The sequence below is a fragment of the Ceratotherium simum genome, chromosome 1 (assembly GCF_057802395.1).
Source record: "Ceratotherium simum simum isolate JZ-2026a chromosome 1, ASM5780239v1, whole genome shotgun sequence".
NCBI classification, from domain to species: Eukaryota; Metazoa; Chordata; class Mammalia; order Perissodactyla; family Rhinocerotidae; genus Ceratotherium; species Ceratotherium simum.
The window spans coordinates 107,888,012-107,906,068 of NC_141900.1; the positions used below are offsets into that span (position 1 = coordinate 107,888,012).

General features: G+C 38.9%; 1 protein-coding gene across 5 annotated transcripts in view; it reads left to right on the forward strand.

The window, feature by feature from the left end:
• RBM33 (RNA binding motif protein 33) overlaps positions 1-18,057 on the forward strand; it is a 152,896-nt gene that overhangs the window by 23,817 nt on the left and 111,022 nt on the right. For 4 of the 5 annotated variants that reach the window (XM_087433658.1, XM_087433637.1, XM_087433643.1 and 1 more), the window contains exons 2-3: positions 9,806-9,884; positions 16,921-16,969. In XM_087433658.1, coding sequence (XP_087289784.1) covers positions 9,806-9,884; positions 16,921-16,969 — 128 coding nt within the window. Of the gene's footprint in view, positions 1-9,805; positions 9,885-16,410; positions 16,519-16,920; positions 16,970-18,057 lie in introns of those variants that run through there. The other variant, XM_087433653.1, reaches the window with a different exon arrangement.

Consider the following 18,057-nt stretch of genomic DNA (forward strand, 5'->3'; position numbering starts at 1 on the left):
GTACATTTGCGTTGTTGTGTAACCAACACCGCCATCCATCTCCAGAAGTTTTTATCTTACGAAACTGAAACTCTGTCCCCATTAAACAACTCCGCATTCCCCTCCCCCAACCCCTGGCACCCACCATCCTACTTTCTGTTTGTATGAATTTGATTACTCTAGTAATCGACTCATATGAGTGGAATCATATAGCACTTGTCCTCTTGTGACTGGCTTATTTCACTTAGTATAATGTTCTCAAGATTCATCTATATTGTAGCATGTGTCTGGATTTCTTTCCTCTTTAAGGTGGATACTGTTCCATTGTATGAGTAGACCACATTTTATTTATCCATTTATCCATTGGTGGACACTTAGGTTGCTTCTACCTTTTGACTGTTGTGAATAAGGCTGCCATGAACATGGATGTGCAAATGTCTCTGTGAGCCCTTGCTTTCAGTTCTTTTGGATATATACCCAGAAGTAGAATTGCCACACCAATCGTTGGATTTAGGGCCCATCCTAATCCAGTATGACATCATCTTAACTAGTTACATCTGCAGGGATCCTATTTTTAAATAAGGTCTTATTCTGAGGTTCTGGCAGAACTTTTTGGGGGACACTGTTTGTAGTATGATAAAAAACAAATATTTGGTCTTTGCTCCTGGTTCTTGAGCTCCTAAAACACTTTCAGTTTATTGTCTCTTATATGCTAATGAAATGACTTGTGAAGGGGATCCCAAATAGCTTCAGGATGGGGTCTGGTTGCCAGAAAAACCAGCTGCATGACTAATGGGTTAGAATTTTCAGCCTCAACCCCTACCTCCTGGGAGGTAGGAGGGGGACTGGAAATTGAGTTCAATCACCATTGGTCAGTGGTTTAACAGTCATGACTATGTATGAGACTTCCATAAAATCCCTAAATGAAGGGATTTGAATAGCTTCCCACATCCCTGTGCTGGGAGGGTGGCACACCCTGACAACGGGGACAAAGGCTTCCATACTTGGGACTCTTCCCAAGTTCACCTGATGTACCTGTTGATTTGGCTGTTCATTTTTTTTTTTTTTTTTTTTTGCTGGGGAAGATTTGCCTTGAGCTAACATCTGTTACCAGTCTTCCTCTTTTTTTTTTTTCCTGTGACCCGCCGCCACAGCATGGCCACTGACAGATGAGTGGTATGGGTCCATGCCTGGGAATCAAGCTGGGCTGCTGAAGTGGAGCGTGCTGAACTTTAACCACTAGGCTACTGGGGCTGGCCCTCTGGTTGTTCATTTTTATCCTTTATGATAAACTGTCATAGTACGTAGAGTGTTTTCCTGGGTTCTGTGAGTTGTTCAAGTGAATTATTGAACCTGGGGGTGGGGATTGTGGGGACCCTGAATAAAAACAAATCCTGAATTTGTAGTCGGCAGGTAGAAGTGTGGGCAGCTTGGGCATCCCATTTGCAGCTGGCAGGGGGCCAGTCTTATGGGACTGAGCCCTTAACTTGTGTGCTAACTGCAGATTATTAGGGTCAGAATTGAATGGAATTGTTCAATAGCCAGTTGGTGTCTGAGAATCAGAGACTGTTCAACCCAGTGCGGTCAGCAAGTCAGACTTTGTTTTAGTATTTCAGAAGATGAGTGGGTTGCACGAAGGCACATGCAACATTTTAAAAACCAAACTCATGACCTTCTCTAAATAAACCAGCATATGTAGCAGTCAGTTTACATCCGGATAACATCCCAGATTGGAAACACTGGTGTTTTTTTTGACTTCTCTTCCCAGGTCAGCGAGTCCACACGACTGGAGCTTCTAAACAGAGTTTCTGGTTTGTCCAGTATCTCCTTCTCCTCTCCGTCTTCACTGTGATCCTAGGCAGGATTTCTTTTTGCTATTGCTTGGTTTATAGTTCTTTGTTGTTCTTAACATTGTTTATCTTTTAGCAATTCATTCATTGCTTTTTGTTGGTGCTAGGTTAATCTTTCTAAACTGCAATCATGTTGCATATTAAGTATAGATTTCTCATGTTGATTCTTCAGTAATGCCCCAGATCTGCCTTTTCAGCCTTTTCTTTCCTGCTGTGTCTCTCTGTGAATGGTTGTTTCATACCAACCAAATGATTCTCTGTCTTCTGGGCTTGCGCAGCACTCTTCACCCTGTGCTGTTGTTTTACCTGTAGTCTTATCTGCTTGTCAAAAATCTAGTCATTGCTCAGTCTTCACCTCAGTTATTACCTAGTCTGTAACTTCTTTCCCCAGCCCCCCATCATGCTGTATGTATTTTTTTTTCCACATTTTTTTCCCCCTTTTTCTCCCCAAAGCCCTAGTAGTTAGTTGTATGTTATAGTTGCTCATCCTGCTAGTTGCTGTACGTAGGATGCCGCCGCAGCGTGGCCCAACAAGTGATGGGTCCGTGTGTGCCCGGGATCTGAACCTGGGCCACCAGCAGCAGAGCTCGCGCACTTAACTGCCAAGCCACGGGGCCGGCCCCTACTGTATGTATTTTTTTACTTGGAGATTACCTCCAAGATATGTCCTGAGTTGAAGAAATTTTTTACATTTGAATTTCAGTCATTTCATTGATTTAACTTCAGCTGCTTTTTCTGAAGATAAATTCAAATAATATGAAATTTCATACTTCATTAAAAATATCCTGTATCGTCCTGTTTTAAGTTTTGTCTGCACATTATGTGTTCAAATGTGTGTGTAGATAAACATTTGGAATGCTGGTCACTTAATGTTATGATTGTTATTTCTGATCAGAGAAATTTGGGGTGATTTTAATATCTTTGTACTTTTACATAGCTCAAGAAGTTTTTATAGTGAATGTATATTACTTTAGGAAGGACAATGAAATTTTATTCTAAGAAAGGAAGTAGTTTCTGTAAAAATGTAAGGAAGAATACAGAAGACAATCCATAATTAATTCCAACACAGAAATAATTACCACTAGCAGTTTGGCTTATATCCTTCTAGACACAGGTGCACACATGTATTTTATATGTAAAGTGGTCATATCATACTGTGTGATAGTGTGGGATTTTTTTTCTCCCACATTATATTATTGTGGACATTTTCCCATGTCAGGATGTAATAGCAACACTAATTATAATTCTTATTGCTGCCTAGTGTATATTTGCATGACTGTACTTTAATTTTGCCTCTCTGCTTTGTCTTCTTTTGTTGGGCATTTGGTTGATTTCTACTTTGTCCCTGTTGATAAAGCACTCCTTGACGAATATCCTTGAATATACTCTCTGTTCACTGAATGGTGAACAGCAGCCTTCCAAATCTTGGGAGTCCCCAAGACTATTTCAGAGTGTCTGTGAGGTCTGACTATTTTCATAATAGCACTGAGACCTGATTTGCCTTTTTTACTGTGCTGACATTTGCACCAACATTGTAAATGTAACGGTGGGTTAATCTTCTGGTGCCTTAGCATGATTTAAGGTAGCGGCCACAAAGCATTAGAAGTCAGGCAACACAGTAAAAAAAGAATGCCAGTTTTGTTAAGATCCTTGATGAAGCATAAAAAATTACTTTTATTCAATCTTGACCTTAGATTACATTTTGTGTGTGTGTGTGTGAGGAAGATCAGCCCTGAGCTAACATCCATGCTAATCCTCCTCTTTTTGCTGAGGAAGACTGGCTCTGAGCTAACATCTATTGCCAATCCTTCTCCTTTTTTTCCCCAAAGCCCCAGTAGATAGTTGTACGTCATAGTTGCACATCCTTCTAGTTGCTGTATGTGGGACGCGGCCTCAGCATGGCTGGAGAAGCAGTGCGTCGGTGCGCGCCCGGGATCCGAACCCCGGGCCGCCAGTAGTGGAGCGCGCGCACTTAACCGATAAGCCACCTGGCCGGCCCCTAGGTTACATTGTTAAAAAGTATTCTTTGTGACAAAATGGGAAGTATGCATAAAAGACTTTTGTTTCATACTGAAGTACCAGCAGTTGCCTCCAGGAAAAGTACTTGTCCAATTGAGTTGAGAGCTGAACTAGCTGGGGTTTTTTGTTTGTTTGTTCGTTTGTTTTTCATAGAACACCAGTTTTACTTGAAAGGACAACTGACAAAGTGTGGTTATTCAGACTTTAGTATTTGGCAGATGTTTTCTTGAAAATGAAGTGAGCCTGTCTCTTCAAGGAAAACAACTCACAGTATTTGTTGCCAATGATAAAATCCAAGCTTTTAAGCAAAAATTAGAATTTTGGAAAAGTTGTATTTGCTGTGGTGAGCTTGAAAACATCCCGATACTTGAAGACTTTTCTGATGAGATTGCTGGTGCTGTTGCCAAATGTGATTTTGATGTTGAATAATGAAATGTGTCAACATTTGGAAGAACTGTATTAATTCACTGAACCAGTGTTTTCAAAATGACCAATACATAATGTTACAAAATCACAAATGGTAAAAAATCCATTCATAGTGCGTGACACAACAGTGCGTTTCAACATAGGGAGAGCGTGACGTGTTCATTGCTAAGGCTTCAGATTCTGCATTGCAACTAACCTTTGAGAAACTGCAGCTTGTTGAATATTGGTTTAGTATCAAAGAAGAATATCTAAAATTGTCTGAAAGGGCTATTAAAGCACTCTTCACTTTTACAACTACATGTATATTTGGAGTAGGATTTCTTTTATGCACTTTAGTCTGAGCGATATAGTCATGCACTGCACAATGACGTTTCAGTCAGTGACGGACTGCATATACTACGGTGCTCCCGTGGGATTAGTACCACGTAGCCTGGGTGTGTGGTAGGCTGTACCATCTAGATTTGTGTAAGTACACTATCGTGTGCAAGCAGGACGACATTGCCTGATGACGCATTTCTCAGAACATACCCCCGTCATTAAGCGACACATGACTCTATTGCAAGAGATTGAACGCAGAAGCAGATGTAAAAATTCAGCTGTCTTCTACACAGTCAGATGTTAAAGAGTTTTGCAAAACTGTGAAAAATATCTTTCTCTTTTTTGAAAATGCAGTTTTTGTTAAAAATGTCACATTAACATGTAATGGGTTTACTGTTTCTTTTACATGAATTAATGAATCAAATATTTTAAAATGCCTTGGTTTTAATTTCTAATATAGTAAATGTTGAAAGACGTAACCCATGTACATTTTTAATGCATTTTACCCTGTCTTTAAAATCATAGTCAGCTGGGTTTGCACCTGCCATCCCTCTCCTCATTTTCCATCTTTACCCTCCTGCTCTATTTTTTCCAATAAAGACCTTAAGTTAGATTCTGTCCATCTAGCTATCTATTTGTTTATTGGTGTTATTGTTTGTCTCTTCCTTAGATTGCAACCTACAAAAGGGTAGAGATTTTTGTTGTCTTGTCACCCTTGTATGCCAGGTGTTTAAAACAATGCCTGGCATAGATTAGGTGCTCAAGAAATAGTTGTTGCGTGAATGAAGGATACAGGTTTCATGACCTCAGTTTTATTTGGAGTTTCTGCTTAACTTGCACTTCCTTATTTTGGAATGATTTCATAGCCAGTTTCCTTGGATGTTTTATGAGGGTCTCTCCTTTGGAGAAGTATTTATTTTAGTTATTTTTGCATGATCCTGGCTTCTGATTTTGACTTTTGTGGATTTAACTCACTCCAGGAAGTTCTTTTGTAGCAAGATGGCGGTTAAGTTTTCTTCTGGAGTGTCTGCTGTGATGGATAGTGGTCGACTAGGGCAGGGATTCCCAACCCTAGCTGTCTATCAGAATTACTGGGAAGCTTTAAAAAACAAAAAAGAGAGCCCACCGAATCTGATTCAGAGTGGGGCCAAGGACTATAATTTTTAACAAGGTTTCTAGGTGATCATTATTAGCTAGCCTTGGCATAAGGATTTTCTGGCCTTAGCAGAACTGGGTTCTATAATTAATTAGTAATATCTGCCAAGGGTGATTGTGACTCAGTATTAATTCCTTCACTGTGTACTAATGTGGAAAAAGCCATGAGCAAAACTTTTTGCCTATAAAATGTTGGGACTTTGTTCATGTTTCCATAGATAGGGAATGCTGCTTGTTTTCATGAAGTATACAATCTGATGGGGTAAGGAAAGCTAACACAGAGAGACCCTTTAGAAAATAAGTGTCAAGTATGTGGCATTGACTGAAAGTGGAGCAGGAGGTAGAAGAGAAGGCGTTAGAAATGGGTGTTTCGGTTCTGCTTCTTTTTCTTAAAAATCATAACTTGGCTGCTTGTGACATCGGCCCACAGGCATATTTTGTTTGATCTGCAGACTTTTTTAAGGAAAAACTTGAATTAGTTGCTTACATTTAACAATTAGGAAAAAATACATATTTCTGTCTTTCCTTGAAAGTTGGAAGCTGCCCTCACTGGGTCTGCATTCTCTGTAATGTGGACTAACACCCCTGTCTATAAACAAGGTAAAAGCCTGCTGATTTGACATATTCTCACCCAGCCTGCTTAGCTCATTTATATTCCCTGCCTAGTTCCTGTAGGCATTTGAGTTTGTCATCTCTGACCAAAGTTTTTCTTAATACATTATCTTTTTTAAAAAGAGCTTTTTTAAAGTATAATTGACATACAGGAAATTGGAAATTGCATATCTTTGAAACACGCACTTTGATAAGTTTGGATACGTGTATACACCTGTGAAACCACAACCGCAGTCAGTGTAGTGAATGTGTCATCATCTTCAAAAGTGTCCTCACGTCCTTTGTAATTCCTGCCTCTTGCTCCTGCCTGCCCTGCTGTCCCTGTGCAAATGCTGATTCTGTTACTGTTGCATGTCTACAGTTTTATGAAAAGGAATCTGAGAATATGTGCTCTTTTTTTTGTCTGGCTTCTCTCACTAAGCATAATTATTTGGAAGTCATCCATGTTGTTGAGTGTATCAATATTTCATTGTCTTTTATTGCTGAGTAGAGTTGCATTTATGGATATTTTACAATTTGTTTATCTGTTTGCCTGTTGATAAACATTTGAGTTCTTTCCAGTTTTTGGCTTCTACCAGAAGTGTAGCTGTGAACATTTGTGTACAAGCCTTTTCATGGACTTAAGTTTCCTTTTCTCTTGGGTAGTAACATAGGAGTGGAATGGCTGGGTCATATGTTAGGTGTATGTTTAACTTTTTTTTTGGTGAGGAAGATTGGCCCTGAGCTAACGTCTGTTGCCAGTCTTCCTCTTTTTGCTTGAGGAAGATTGTCCCTGAGCTAACATCTCTACCAGTGTTCCTTGTTCCTCCACCTTGTATATGGGACGCTGCCACAGCATGGTTTCATTTAGTTCTTTGAATGCATTTATAATGGCCAGTTCATCTTTTTCTTTTAAATCTGACATCTGGTCCTCTCACAGGCAGTTTCTGTTACTTGCTTTTTTTCCCCATGGGTTATGGGTTATATTTTCCTGTTTCTTTGCATGTCTTGTAATTTCTTGTTGGAAATGGACATTTTAGATAATATATTGTGTCAACTCTGGGTGCTGGTCTCCCTTCTTCCCTACCCCTGGGCTTATTATTGTTATTTGGTTGTTTACTTGTTTGGTGACTGACTAGTTTGTTTAAGTGAAGTCTGTTCTCATCTCCCACCCGACTCTGGGCAGTGTGAAGCTTCTGATGTCACTGCTGAGGGGCCACAGAGACCCTTTGTCATGCCCGCAGTCACCTTGGGATTGTGGTGGTTTGGCAAGGCTCTTTCTGACTATCTCTTTATCCAGCCACACCTTTGACAATGCCCTGGGACATGATTTGCTTTACAGAGGGATCCAATCAAATTCAGGCCTCATTGATTGGATGGTGTCTGAGGTCAGGGTTTGAGACCTGTTCTAACCCGAGTTAGGGCCCTTCCTACCTGTCTTGCCATTTCTCTTTGGCATACTAGGCAGCCTACAGTTCAGTTTTTAGCTCCAGTGACTTTTATCATTCTCCTTCCAATGATCCCTCTCCAAAACCCTCACTGTGAGAGCACCTTTTGACTAGACCTTTTTTGCACTCTGTTCTAAATGGTCAGTTCCTCTCAGAGAGTTTTGGAGCTTTTCTAATGCTTGCTGTTCTAATGCTTGCTTTTCCCCTTGGGCAAACTCTCAAAGCCACAGCTCCTGTGCTGTGGGTGGGGACAGCGGTGTACTTGTCTCTGAGTGACACTCACTTTAGGAGCTGAGTGCCTGGGTGGTGGAGGTGGGGGCAGTTAACGCAAGGTCTTCTTGGCTTACTTCTCTTGGTGTGAAATCTCCACCCCATGAGCTGGGGCAGGGGCAATCTGGGCCCCAGTAGTGTCTGTCCCACAAGTGGAGCCTGAATGGAAAAAGGGAGCCCCCACCTATCACTTGTACTCACCCAGAACTTACCCTCAGCACTGGGCAGGTGGCACAGGATGAGGAACGCAGAGGTCTGTTTTCTGGGCTTCACCAATCTGGAGTGGAGTTGATGCCCCACTGAGCTGGGAGCTGGGAGGAGAGAGTGATTTCAGATTCAAAAACCACAGGTTCTTGCAGCTGTTCTTAACAAATCTGAGTAGATTTCTTGAATAAGTGTTTTTTATTTGATGTATGCCTTTAGAATTGATTCCAGAGACTTTAAATAGTCATTTTATTAAAAATAATTTTCACAGGGAGTGGGTTGATGGAGCTCTTCATGCTGTCATGCTGGAAGTAGAACTCCTGAAGGATACTAATTCTTTAATATCTTTGGTTCTTGGTTTTTTTTTTTTTTTTAAGGCACGTACTCTGTTTGGTATAGTGCATGGTAAGAGTTGATGTATTACTTTGTTAGAACTTTGTTGGTTAATTTCTAGCCCCAGGCTTAAAAAATTCCTGGGGCTTTATTATCTGGCTCCCCTAGGTAGACTCTCTGGGGAGGTTATCTGTCTGCTGCTGCTTCTCAAGCCTCTGCTTGCAAGTGTATCTAAGATGAAAAACTGTAATTCCAATTGTTTGACCTTCCTAATAATAAAAATAGATTAAAAGATGAGATATGAGATGGGCTGTGTGTGCGAAATATACACTTAGTATGGAAAAAATGTAAAATACCTTATTATTTTTTGTATTGATTACATGCTATAATGATATTTTGGATATACTGGGTTAAATAAAATATGTTGTTAAAATTTCACCTATTAAAGTTCCATCTGTTTCTTTTTACTTTTTAAATGTGGCTACTAGAAAATTAAAAAATATACATGTGGTTTATGTTATATATCTGTTGTTTAGCAAGTCTCTGTAAAAAAATTCTTCTTTTAAATAGCGTCTTTGTTTTCCATGATTAATTTGGAAAAATGTAAAGAATACAAGAAGTATTATAAAAATCTCTTTAACTTTTAGCAAATCAGCAGTTTTTTCCTTTTATGTAGTTGTAGTAAAAATATGTACTCAAAAACCCAAGAAAATATTTTACTAAAATTTAAGATTTTTTTTTATTTTTTTATGTTTTCCCCCCCCAAAGCCCCAGTAGATAGTTGTATGTCATAGCTGCACATCCTTCCAGTTGCTGTATGTGGGACACGGCCTCAGCATGGCCGGAGAAGCGGTGCGTCGGTGCGCGCCTGGGATCCGAACCCGGGCCACCAGCAGCGAAGCGCGCGCACTTAACCGCCAAGCCACGGTGCCGGCCCTAAAATTTAAGATTTTTAAAACACTCTGTTCTGTTAGTGATTTTACATGCCTAATAATGTTCAATAAATTGATTTTCTTTGGATAGCTTCGTACCTTAAAAATTTTTGATTATTGAAAATAGCTAAAGCATTTATAATAGTTGTGTATGGAACTTTTGTATTTTAAAATGTCATATCAACAATCCTTAAAAGAAACAAGTTGTTTTGGTATTTGAATATCTGTTTGTGTCTGTTTCAATTTAGTAAGACTGACTTTTATGGCCTCTCCCTCACAGATGACGACTTTGACCAGTTTGATAAGCCTGGTGCAGAGCGGTCCTGGAGAAGGAGAGCTGCAGATGAGGATTGGGACAGGTATGGAAACACCTGGTTATGGGTCAGGGTTCATGCTAATTTATCTTATTCTACCCCTTGGCTATGCAGAGATCTTGATGGAAAACGATGTGTGGGCTACCTGATGCTCTTTCCCAAGTGGGCCTGTCCCTGCTGGGCTGAAGTGAGGGCAAGGGTGGGTGCTGCAGGTCAAAGGCTTTCTGGGCTCCTATTCCAAGCCTGGATAGTCTACACAGCTGCTAGCAGGACACTTGTCATCTTGCCTCACTCTGTGTTTTTATACAGTGATGATATTGACTTGGTGGACACCAGAGCTATTGTTGGAGTAGTTGTATGCCCGAGTGCCTTTTGCTCCACGTCCTACCCAATATTTGGCCAGACTTTAAAATTTTTGCCGTTTTAATATGTGTAAAATGGTATCTCACCATAATTTAAATTTGCATTTCTCTGATTACTAGTGAAGATGAAAATATCTGTTTAGGAACACACACACACACACACATAAAGTATAAAGAAAGTCCACAGTAATGATAGGTGTCAACTCAGTGTAGTGATGACTTCCGGTGAGGAGCTCGAGTAGAGCTTAGAGGGATGTGTACTGGGAGGAGGACACAGGGGGCTTCATCTGGGTAGTAGAGTTCTCAAATGATGGTTATTCTCTACACATTTCTTACTATCTTAAATACTGTGTTGAAAATGTAAAAATGACCTTGGAGTTGAGGTCAGAAAGTTTAATAATAAAGGTAAATAGATGGGAATAAAGAACAATGGTCTACAGCTGTAAAAAGAATACCTCACTGCTGTCTGAAAACTGTGATGTCCCGGAAGTTTTACATAATACCCTACATTCAAAACTCTGTAATTTTTGTAGCCTACATAAAGTTGATTACTCTTCGGTGATTCTTAGGCAGTCTATAAAAAAATTACTTAGAGCTTAGAACAAAGTCTCCTATAAAAGAAATGGTCCTTTCGGAAAGTATTGATAACTACTTTTGTTTAAAAGACTAGGATGGGGAGCTGAATAAAATATAAAGTATATTTTAGTACTTAATTCATCATTTGGATTTTCTCTTCTGTTGGTTGTCTGTTCATATCTATGTGTGTTTTTCTTTTCTATATTGATTTGAGGGATTCTTTATACTTTCTGAAATTTATTTTTTGTGCTTGAAGATATCTCTGCCCAGTCTGTGGCATGTGTTCCCTTTAACAATAGACTTTAAGTAGATTTTTATAAATAATATAGTCAGACTTATAATCTTTTCCTGTGTGGCTTTTATTTTTTTATTAAAATATGAAAAAAATGTATTTGGAAATCATTTTCAGACTTATAGGAAAGTTGCAAGAATGACAAAAACTCTTACGTGCCCTTCTCAGACTCACAGTTGCTTTTTGTCATATTTCTTTTATCGTTCTCTCATTATTCACACACTCACACACATAAAATTTTTCTTTCCTGCACCATTTGACAATAGTTTGCAGGCATCGTGCCAGTTTACTTCTAAATGCCTCGGTGTGTATTTTTCATTGTGTATCCCAAGAACTGGAACATTCATTTGCATAATCACTGTATAAGTTTCAAAATGAGGAAGTTTAACAAACATGTAATTCTATTTTTTAATCTACAGTGGTGTAGGGAAGGAAGAGAATTCCTCTACCCTCTAGGTCCTTTTGGCTGGGCTGTGAATTAAATTCACATGAGACAGTAACAGGAGAAAATCAAAGAAAGCTTTATAACATGTATATGTGGGAGAAACCCAGGAAAACTGAGCAACTCACCAGAATGGCTGAAGCTGCGTTTAAATATCATCTTCAGCTGAAGACAAAGGAGGATGTTGGGGGTAGTAGTTTGGGACTTCAAAGGGGAGCAAGGCAGCTCACCTGGAAATGGAAAAGCAAATGTTTAGTAGATAAGAATGGGCTCAGCAAGGACCCTCACAATCTGCCCAGAGTTATCTATGGTGACAGCCTGTCCTGGGTACAGGCCTGTTGTCTTAAATTCTTTTAGGCAGTTAGGGAGAAGGTCAAAGTTTCTTTCAGTTTTTTGTTCTGTGAAGGCAAGGAGACACATTTTGGGGTGGCCAATTTTGATCCGCCGCGGTGGTTGTTCAAGTTTTGTCAATTGTCCCAATAATGTCCTTTATAGCCAAAAATGAGTTTCGTATTTTCTGGTCTAGGATTCAGTTCAGTGTCACACGTGGCATTTTTTCCTCTCTATTTCTTCATCTGGAAGAATTCTCTAGCCTTTGTGTTTTATGACTGACGTTTGTGAAGAGGACAGGCTGTTGTTTTGTAGATTAGCCCTCATTATGGGTTCTCTGGTGTTTCCTCAGGACTAGATTCAGGTTGTGCGTTTGGGCGGGAATGCTCTGTGGAGACATTGTGGCCTTCCTGAGGGTATCATTTCAGGAGGCAGGTGATGTTGGTCAGGGTGCTTTCTGCTTTTAATCCTTAAGAAATTGTTCCCTATCCTTTATTCTGGTATGTCCTGTGTGTTCTTATGAAAGTGTTAAAGTGTTTTTTGGTTTCTTTTTTTTTTACAGTTAGATGTATAATCTGTGTGAAGTTGATTAAGTTGAGTGATTTTTAACTTACTGAGAATTTCAAGCATATGTGAAAGAATAGTACAGTGCACCCAGTGTACCATCATTCAGCTTCAGTTATCAGTACATAGCCAATCATGTTTTACTTATAATCTCTGCAGTTTTCTTCAAATCACAGGCATCATTTTGTCTGAAAATATTTTAGATTGTATCTCTCTAAAATCTAAAGGATTTACAGGTGTAGCCACAATAGACTTATCTCGAAAAGAAATCCCTTCAAATTGATGTCTTGTTAGTGTTCCCATTTCCGTGATGGTCTCACAGATATATTAGTATATCACACACACAGTGTGGAGATGTGTCTGGGTGCTCTTTTATACTTTGAACTGCAGAGTAAATGAGAGCCATATATTGTAATTGATTGGTATGTCTTTTAAGTATTGTTTCATCTATAGGTTCTCCCCACATCTTTTTTTAGTTCCCTGCAGTTTTTGTTGAAGAAACAAGGTGGTTTGTCTTGTAGAATTTTTTCTGATTGCATCCCCTGAAGTGTTTTTAGTATGTTCTTTCATCTCTTGCATTTTCCGTAGATTAACAGTTAGATCTAGAGGTTGACCAGATTCAGGTTTGAATTTGGGCAGGATTAGGGGGCTCTGACATAGGTGGTGGTGTGTGTACCTCTGTGAGGAGCTACACAGTGTCTAGTTTACTTCTTTTTGTGATGTTATCAGCTGTTGGATGATCTAAGTGGTGATATTCTAATTCTGTCATTCCTTCTTTTTCTGTTAGCTGTGATACTTGTGTAAACGACTTGGTTCCTCTGAGGTACAGAATAAGTGCTTGATTCTTTACTTTTATTTACCAGTTTTCAAAATAATGGATCAGTTTCTTAGCATCCTCCAGAGGTGAGTTTTGTTTTTGAACCATTTTGGCCTCATAGATTTAAATATTGCATGTGTTTTTTAATCCATTGTAGTTGTTATTCTTATTGATGTTCGAATTGCCCCAATATTTGTTCAGTAGGAATTTATTCCGATTGTCGTGACATTAGTTGGCTTTCTGCTGTGATGCATTGAGTTTTGGTTATGGTCTGAGACAAGGTTCTAGTTTTTCTTGTTTTTCCTGGTGTGAATAGCACTCATCCCAGCGTTGCTTATGAACAAGCTCCTCCTTTCTTCACTCATCTTCAATGCATGTTTGCATATGAATCATGTGTATTTCTTTTTTTTTTTCCTTCTGTATCATATGTATTTCTTTATTTGATATTTTTAAAGCAAAAAACAGCCTCTTATGTCTACTGGATAATAAGGGGAGAAATTTGCAAGTTAAGTAGAGGAGCGAGTTGGAAATTGTTATGCACAGCTCTTGCTAGCATGTTGCGTTAATGGTGCATTTGGAAGAACATGATGTCATTGCTGAACCAACACCTCAAGTTTTTAAGTTTTTTTGAAAGATAAGTATGTATTAGTCTATATCCAGGCAGGAAAGAGACAAAAGGTTTTACTGAAAATCATCTCATGGCAGGGTTAAAGAAGCAGTAAGAGTTGGTGCGGCTTCCAGATGGTAGCAGAGGTCTGAAGGGGAACAGTGGTGTCCTAGAGCCCAGGGAGAGCTGCAGGTGGGAACTGGCATTACTGGAGCTGTGCAGGTGTAAGAGAGGGGGCGGTCTCTCCTCCTGCTTGCTTTGTGACATTCTGTTGGGGCCTCCCATGGGCTGAGCCTGTCCCGAAGCAAAGGCCAGGAGAGCTGGTGGGAACCTTTCCCAGAGACACTTTCCAGGGCCCCGAGCCGGCAGAGACCGGAGGGGCCGCATGGAGGCGGGGAAGGCCCACAGAGACGATGGACTCAAGTGCAGTGTTCGTTGTCACTTACATTTCTGACTTTGAAAGACTGTGGCCATGTGGCTGACAACAAAATTCTTGTTTCCTGAGAAAGCCTTTCAGTATACTTCTGTTTATCAGTAAAAATATACTTACTTTCAAAGAGCTGATTGTCCCTAATCTTTGGTAAGAAATACCTGCCAAAGAGGTTGTTCTTACTTAGTGATTATTGGTGAAATCTTTAGGGAGTTCTGCAGTTGAATGCAGGAAACCTCTTCGTCATTGTGGTGCTTCTTTCATTTCCTAACACTGTTACCATTGTTGTCAGGGAGCATTCATAGTCACCTCTCTGAAAAGACTCGATGTGGGCCAGTCACTTCCATTAATTCATTGTTGTTTTTGGCGATGGTGTAATTTTGGTAGTGTTCTATATTTTATAAATTTCTTCCCTTTGTTTATATCTTTTGTAAGGATCCAGCTTTTTGATGACAATAGAGAATCATATGTTTAGTGTTTGTGAAGTGTGTGCAGAGTAGTTAGGATTTGGGCTCTGGAGCCAGACCAGCTCAGTCTCCTACCGGTTTTGCTACTTCTAGCTGGGTGACCTTGGGCCAATTATGTAACATCTCAGTGTCTCTGTTTTCACATTTGAAAAATGGGGGATGATGTAAGTATCTACCAGATGAGATGCTTATGTCAACGAAAAAGCTAATACAGGTAAAATGCTTAGAACGGTTCCTGGCACGTAGTGTAGTGACTGGATGTTTGCAATTTCCCGAGCTGCAATTTATGCTAGTTGTAGTCATATGGACTTAATCCTTCTGTCTCCCATCCTGCTTTCTTCTTTTGTGTTGTTGCCTTGGCTAGTCATGGAAACAGCTATTCTCCATCTCTATACACTTCGCTCATTTATAACTGATATGGTTTTCAGTTATCTTCTTTTAAAAATGTTTTTGTTTAGAAGAAATAGGTAGTCATCTAAGACAGGTTTCTTATTTCCATATACTTGTCTTTTCACCAAAAAACTAATATCTGTACCAAAAGGTACAGATATTTTCTGAATTTTTGCTTGTATAATTACCAACACCTGTTCGTATTATAGTTTTAAATGAGTTCTTCTCAGTTAGCGTCCACTGGGCAAATGGGATTACCTTCCATTTTCAGTCACTTAGAGTGATGGTCTGGAGAGGTGCTTGTCTTGAAAGGGCTGCTTCTATTTTTTGGTCATCTGGAATCAAATTCTCAAATGCGGTTATTGTAAATATTGTGACTAAATAGCAGTTCTTTCCTCACCCATGGAGGGTGATTGAACGCTGAAGATACCAAAATTGTATTTGAAAGATGATTATATGGTTTATGATTGAAAATGTTAGGAGTTATATGTTATTCTCTAATAACTGTCTTACTCATGTAGGTCTGTGAAAGATTTTTTTTCTCGAGCTAAGTTTTTTGTCTTGGATCTGTCACTGCTGTGTGACCTTGGGCAAATTATTTAATCACTTATTCTTATTCTCTGTATCTATAAAATGAGGGTATAAGATTTGTGCAGGGTAACTTAAAAAAACAAAAAAGATATTCAGTGCATGAATGAAATGATTTGTTGAATTGTTTCTAGTTCTCAAAGGTATTATATAGAAACACATTTCTGTTATAACTTCATATGTGCATTTCTGGATATCCTGGTATTCTGCAAAGTAGTATACTAAAGGTAAACATGGTTTTAGGGTAAAATAGTGCTCGAAACCTATAGAACCTAGAAATTTATCACCAGGGCCCCTATAAAGAGTAACAATCCTAATAAGAATATTGGTGTAGTTAAACTGCACTGGCATTTGCACCTAGAATTATAGTCTAGTTGTGTTTCTTCCTTCTAGATGTTGGTCCTTAAAGACATTTACTTTTAAGAGATTGGTTTCTTCAGCACTAAGAACATAATTTAGTGGTAGCCATCTTCAACAATCAAAAAATAATAATAAAAAATGCATACACATCTTCAGCTTTCTGAGCTGCTGAGGGTTTTTGTTTTAGTTGTGAAAAAACCTGCTCCTGATCGTTTCAGAACATAAACGTGCCGACAGAACTGCAGTTGACTGAGGACCTGTGCTTTATACAGAGATAACCCGTAGTTATTATGATTCACTTGTGTGTCCTCATCAGCACTGATTTTTCATTTTTTAATTTTTTCAGTTTTTGCAGTTTGATGAGTGTCAAACGTTCTCTCACTGGCTTTGGTTTTTAATTTTCCTGGTTAATGATATTGGGCATCTTTTCCTATTTCATCATGCATTTTTAAAGGTAGGAGAAAGCATCACTATTACTTATTGTAGTTTTGTCTTTTACTGACTACTGAACAGGTCCAAAGAAATTAAGGTAAAATTAATTTACATTGAGGTAAAAAACTAAGATTAGAAATCTGGTGAGAGCCACTTCCTATAGCAAAGCCTCCCATACTTAATGTTTGGTATGTTTCCATTAAGTATATTTCCCATACTTAATGTAATGTTTGGTAATGTTTAATACCACAAGTTTCCTATGTATTTGAAATTACGTTTTCATTATTAATAAAAACAAAGGAAAGTATTACAAACTTAACGTGAAAGGACGCAAACCCTGAAGTCCTGTATAAATTTCCCAGTGATCTACAAACTTTCTAGCGTAATAGGAGTAATACATTGGCCTGTCTCTCTTTCTCCCCAGTGAACTTGAAGATGATTTACTTGGAGAAGATTTACTATCTGGCAAAAAGGTAAGAAATATAGGTCTTCTTGAAACTAAATGATGCTTGTTTAATTGCACTTAAAATATAGGAATACATCTTATGCATGGGATGTGTTACTGGAAAGTTGGGTATAGATTAAAATTTTGTGAAATGAATTATTATTTTTTATTTATTTTTTTAATTGATGTTTTAATAGTTTTTAACATTGTGAAATTTTGGGTTGTACATTTTTGTTTGTCCATCACCATATATATGTGTCCCTTCACCCCTTGTGCCCACCCCCCACCCCCATTGCCCCTGGTAACCACAATACAGTTTTCTCTGTTGGTTTATATTCCACATAAGAGTGAGATCATACAGTGTTTGTCTCTCTCTTTCTGGCTTTACTTCACTTAACATAATACCCTCCAGGCCCATCCATGTTGTTGCAAATGGGGCGATTTTGTCTTTTTTTATGGCTGAACAGTATTCCATTGTATATATATATACCACATTTTCTTGATCCAATCGTCAGTTGAGGGGCACTTAGGTGGCTTTCACTTCTTGGCTATAGTGAATAATGCTGCAATGAACATAGGGGTTCATAAGCCTCTTTGGATTGTTGATTTCATGTTCGTTGGATAGATTCCCAGTAGTGGGATAGCTGGATCATAGGGCATCTCTATTTTTAATTCTTTGAGGAATCTCCATACCGTTTTCCATAGAGGCTGCACTAGTTTGCATTCCCACCAGCTGTGTATGAGGGTTCCTGTTTCTCCACATCCTTTCCAACATTTGTTGTTGTTTGTCTTGGTGATTGTATCCATTCTAATAGGCGTGAGGTGATATCTTAGTGTTGTTTTGCTTTGCATTTCCCTGATGATTAGTGATGTTGAACATCTTTTCATGTGCCTATTGGCCATTTGTATATCTTCTTTGGAGAAGTGTCTGTTCATTTCCTCTGCCCACTTTTTGATCGGGTTGTTTGTTTTTTTGTTGTTCAGTTGTGTGAGTTCTTTATATATTACGGAGATCAACCCCTTGTCAGATGTATGTTTTGCAAATATTCTCTCCCAGCTGGTGGGTTCTCTGTTCATCTTGATTCTGGTTTCGTTTCTCTTGTAGAAGCTCTTTAA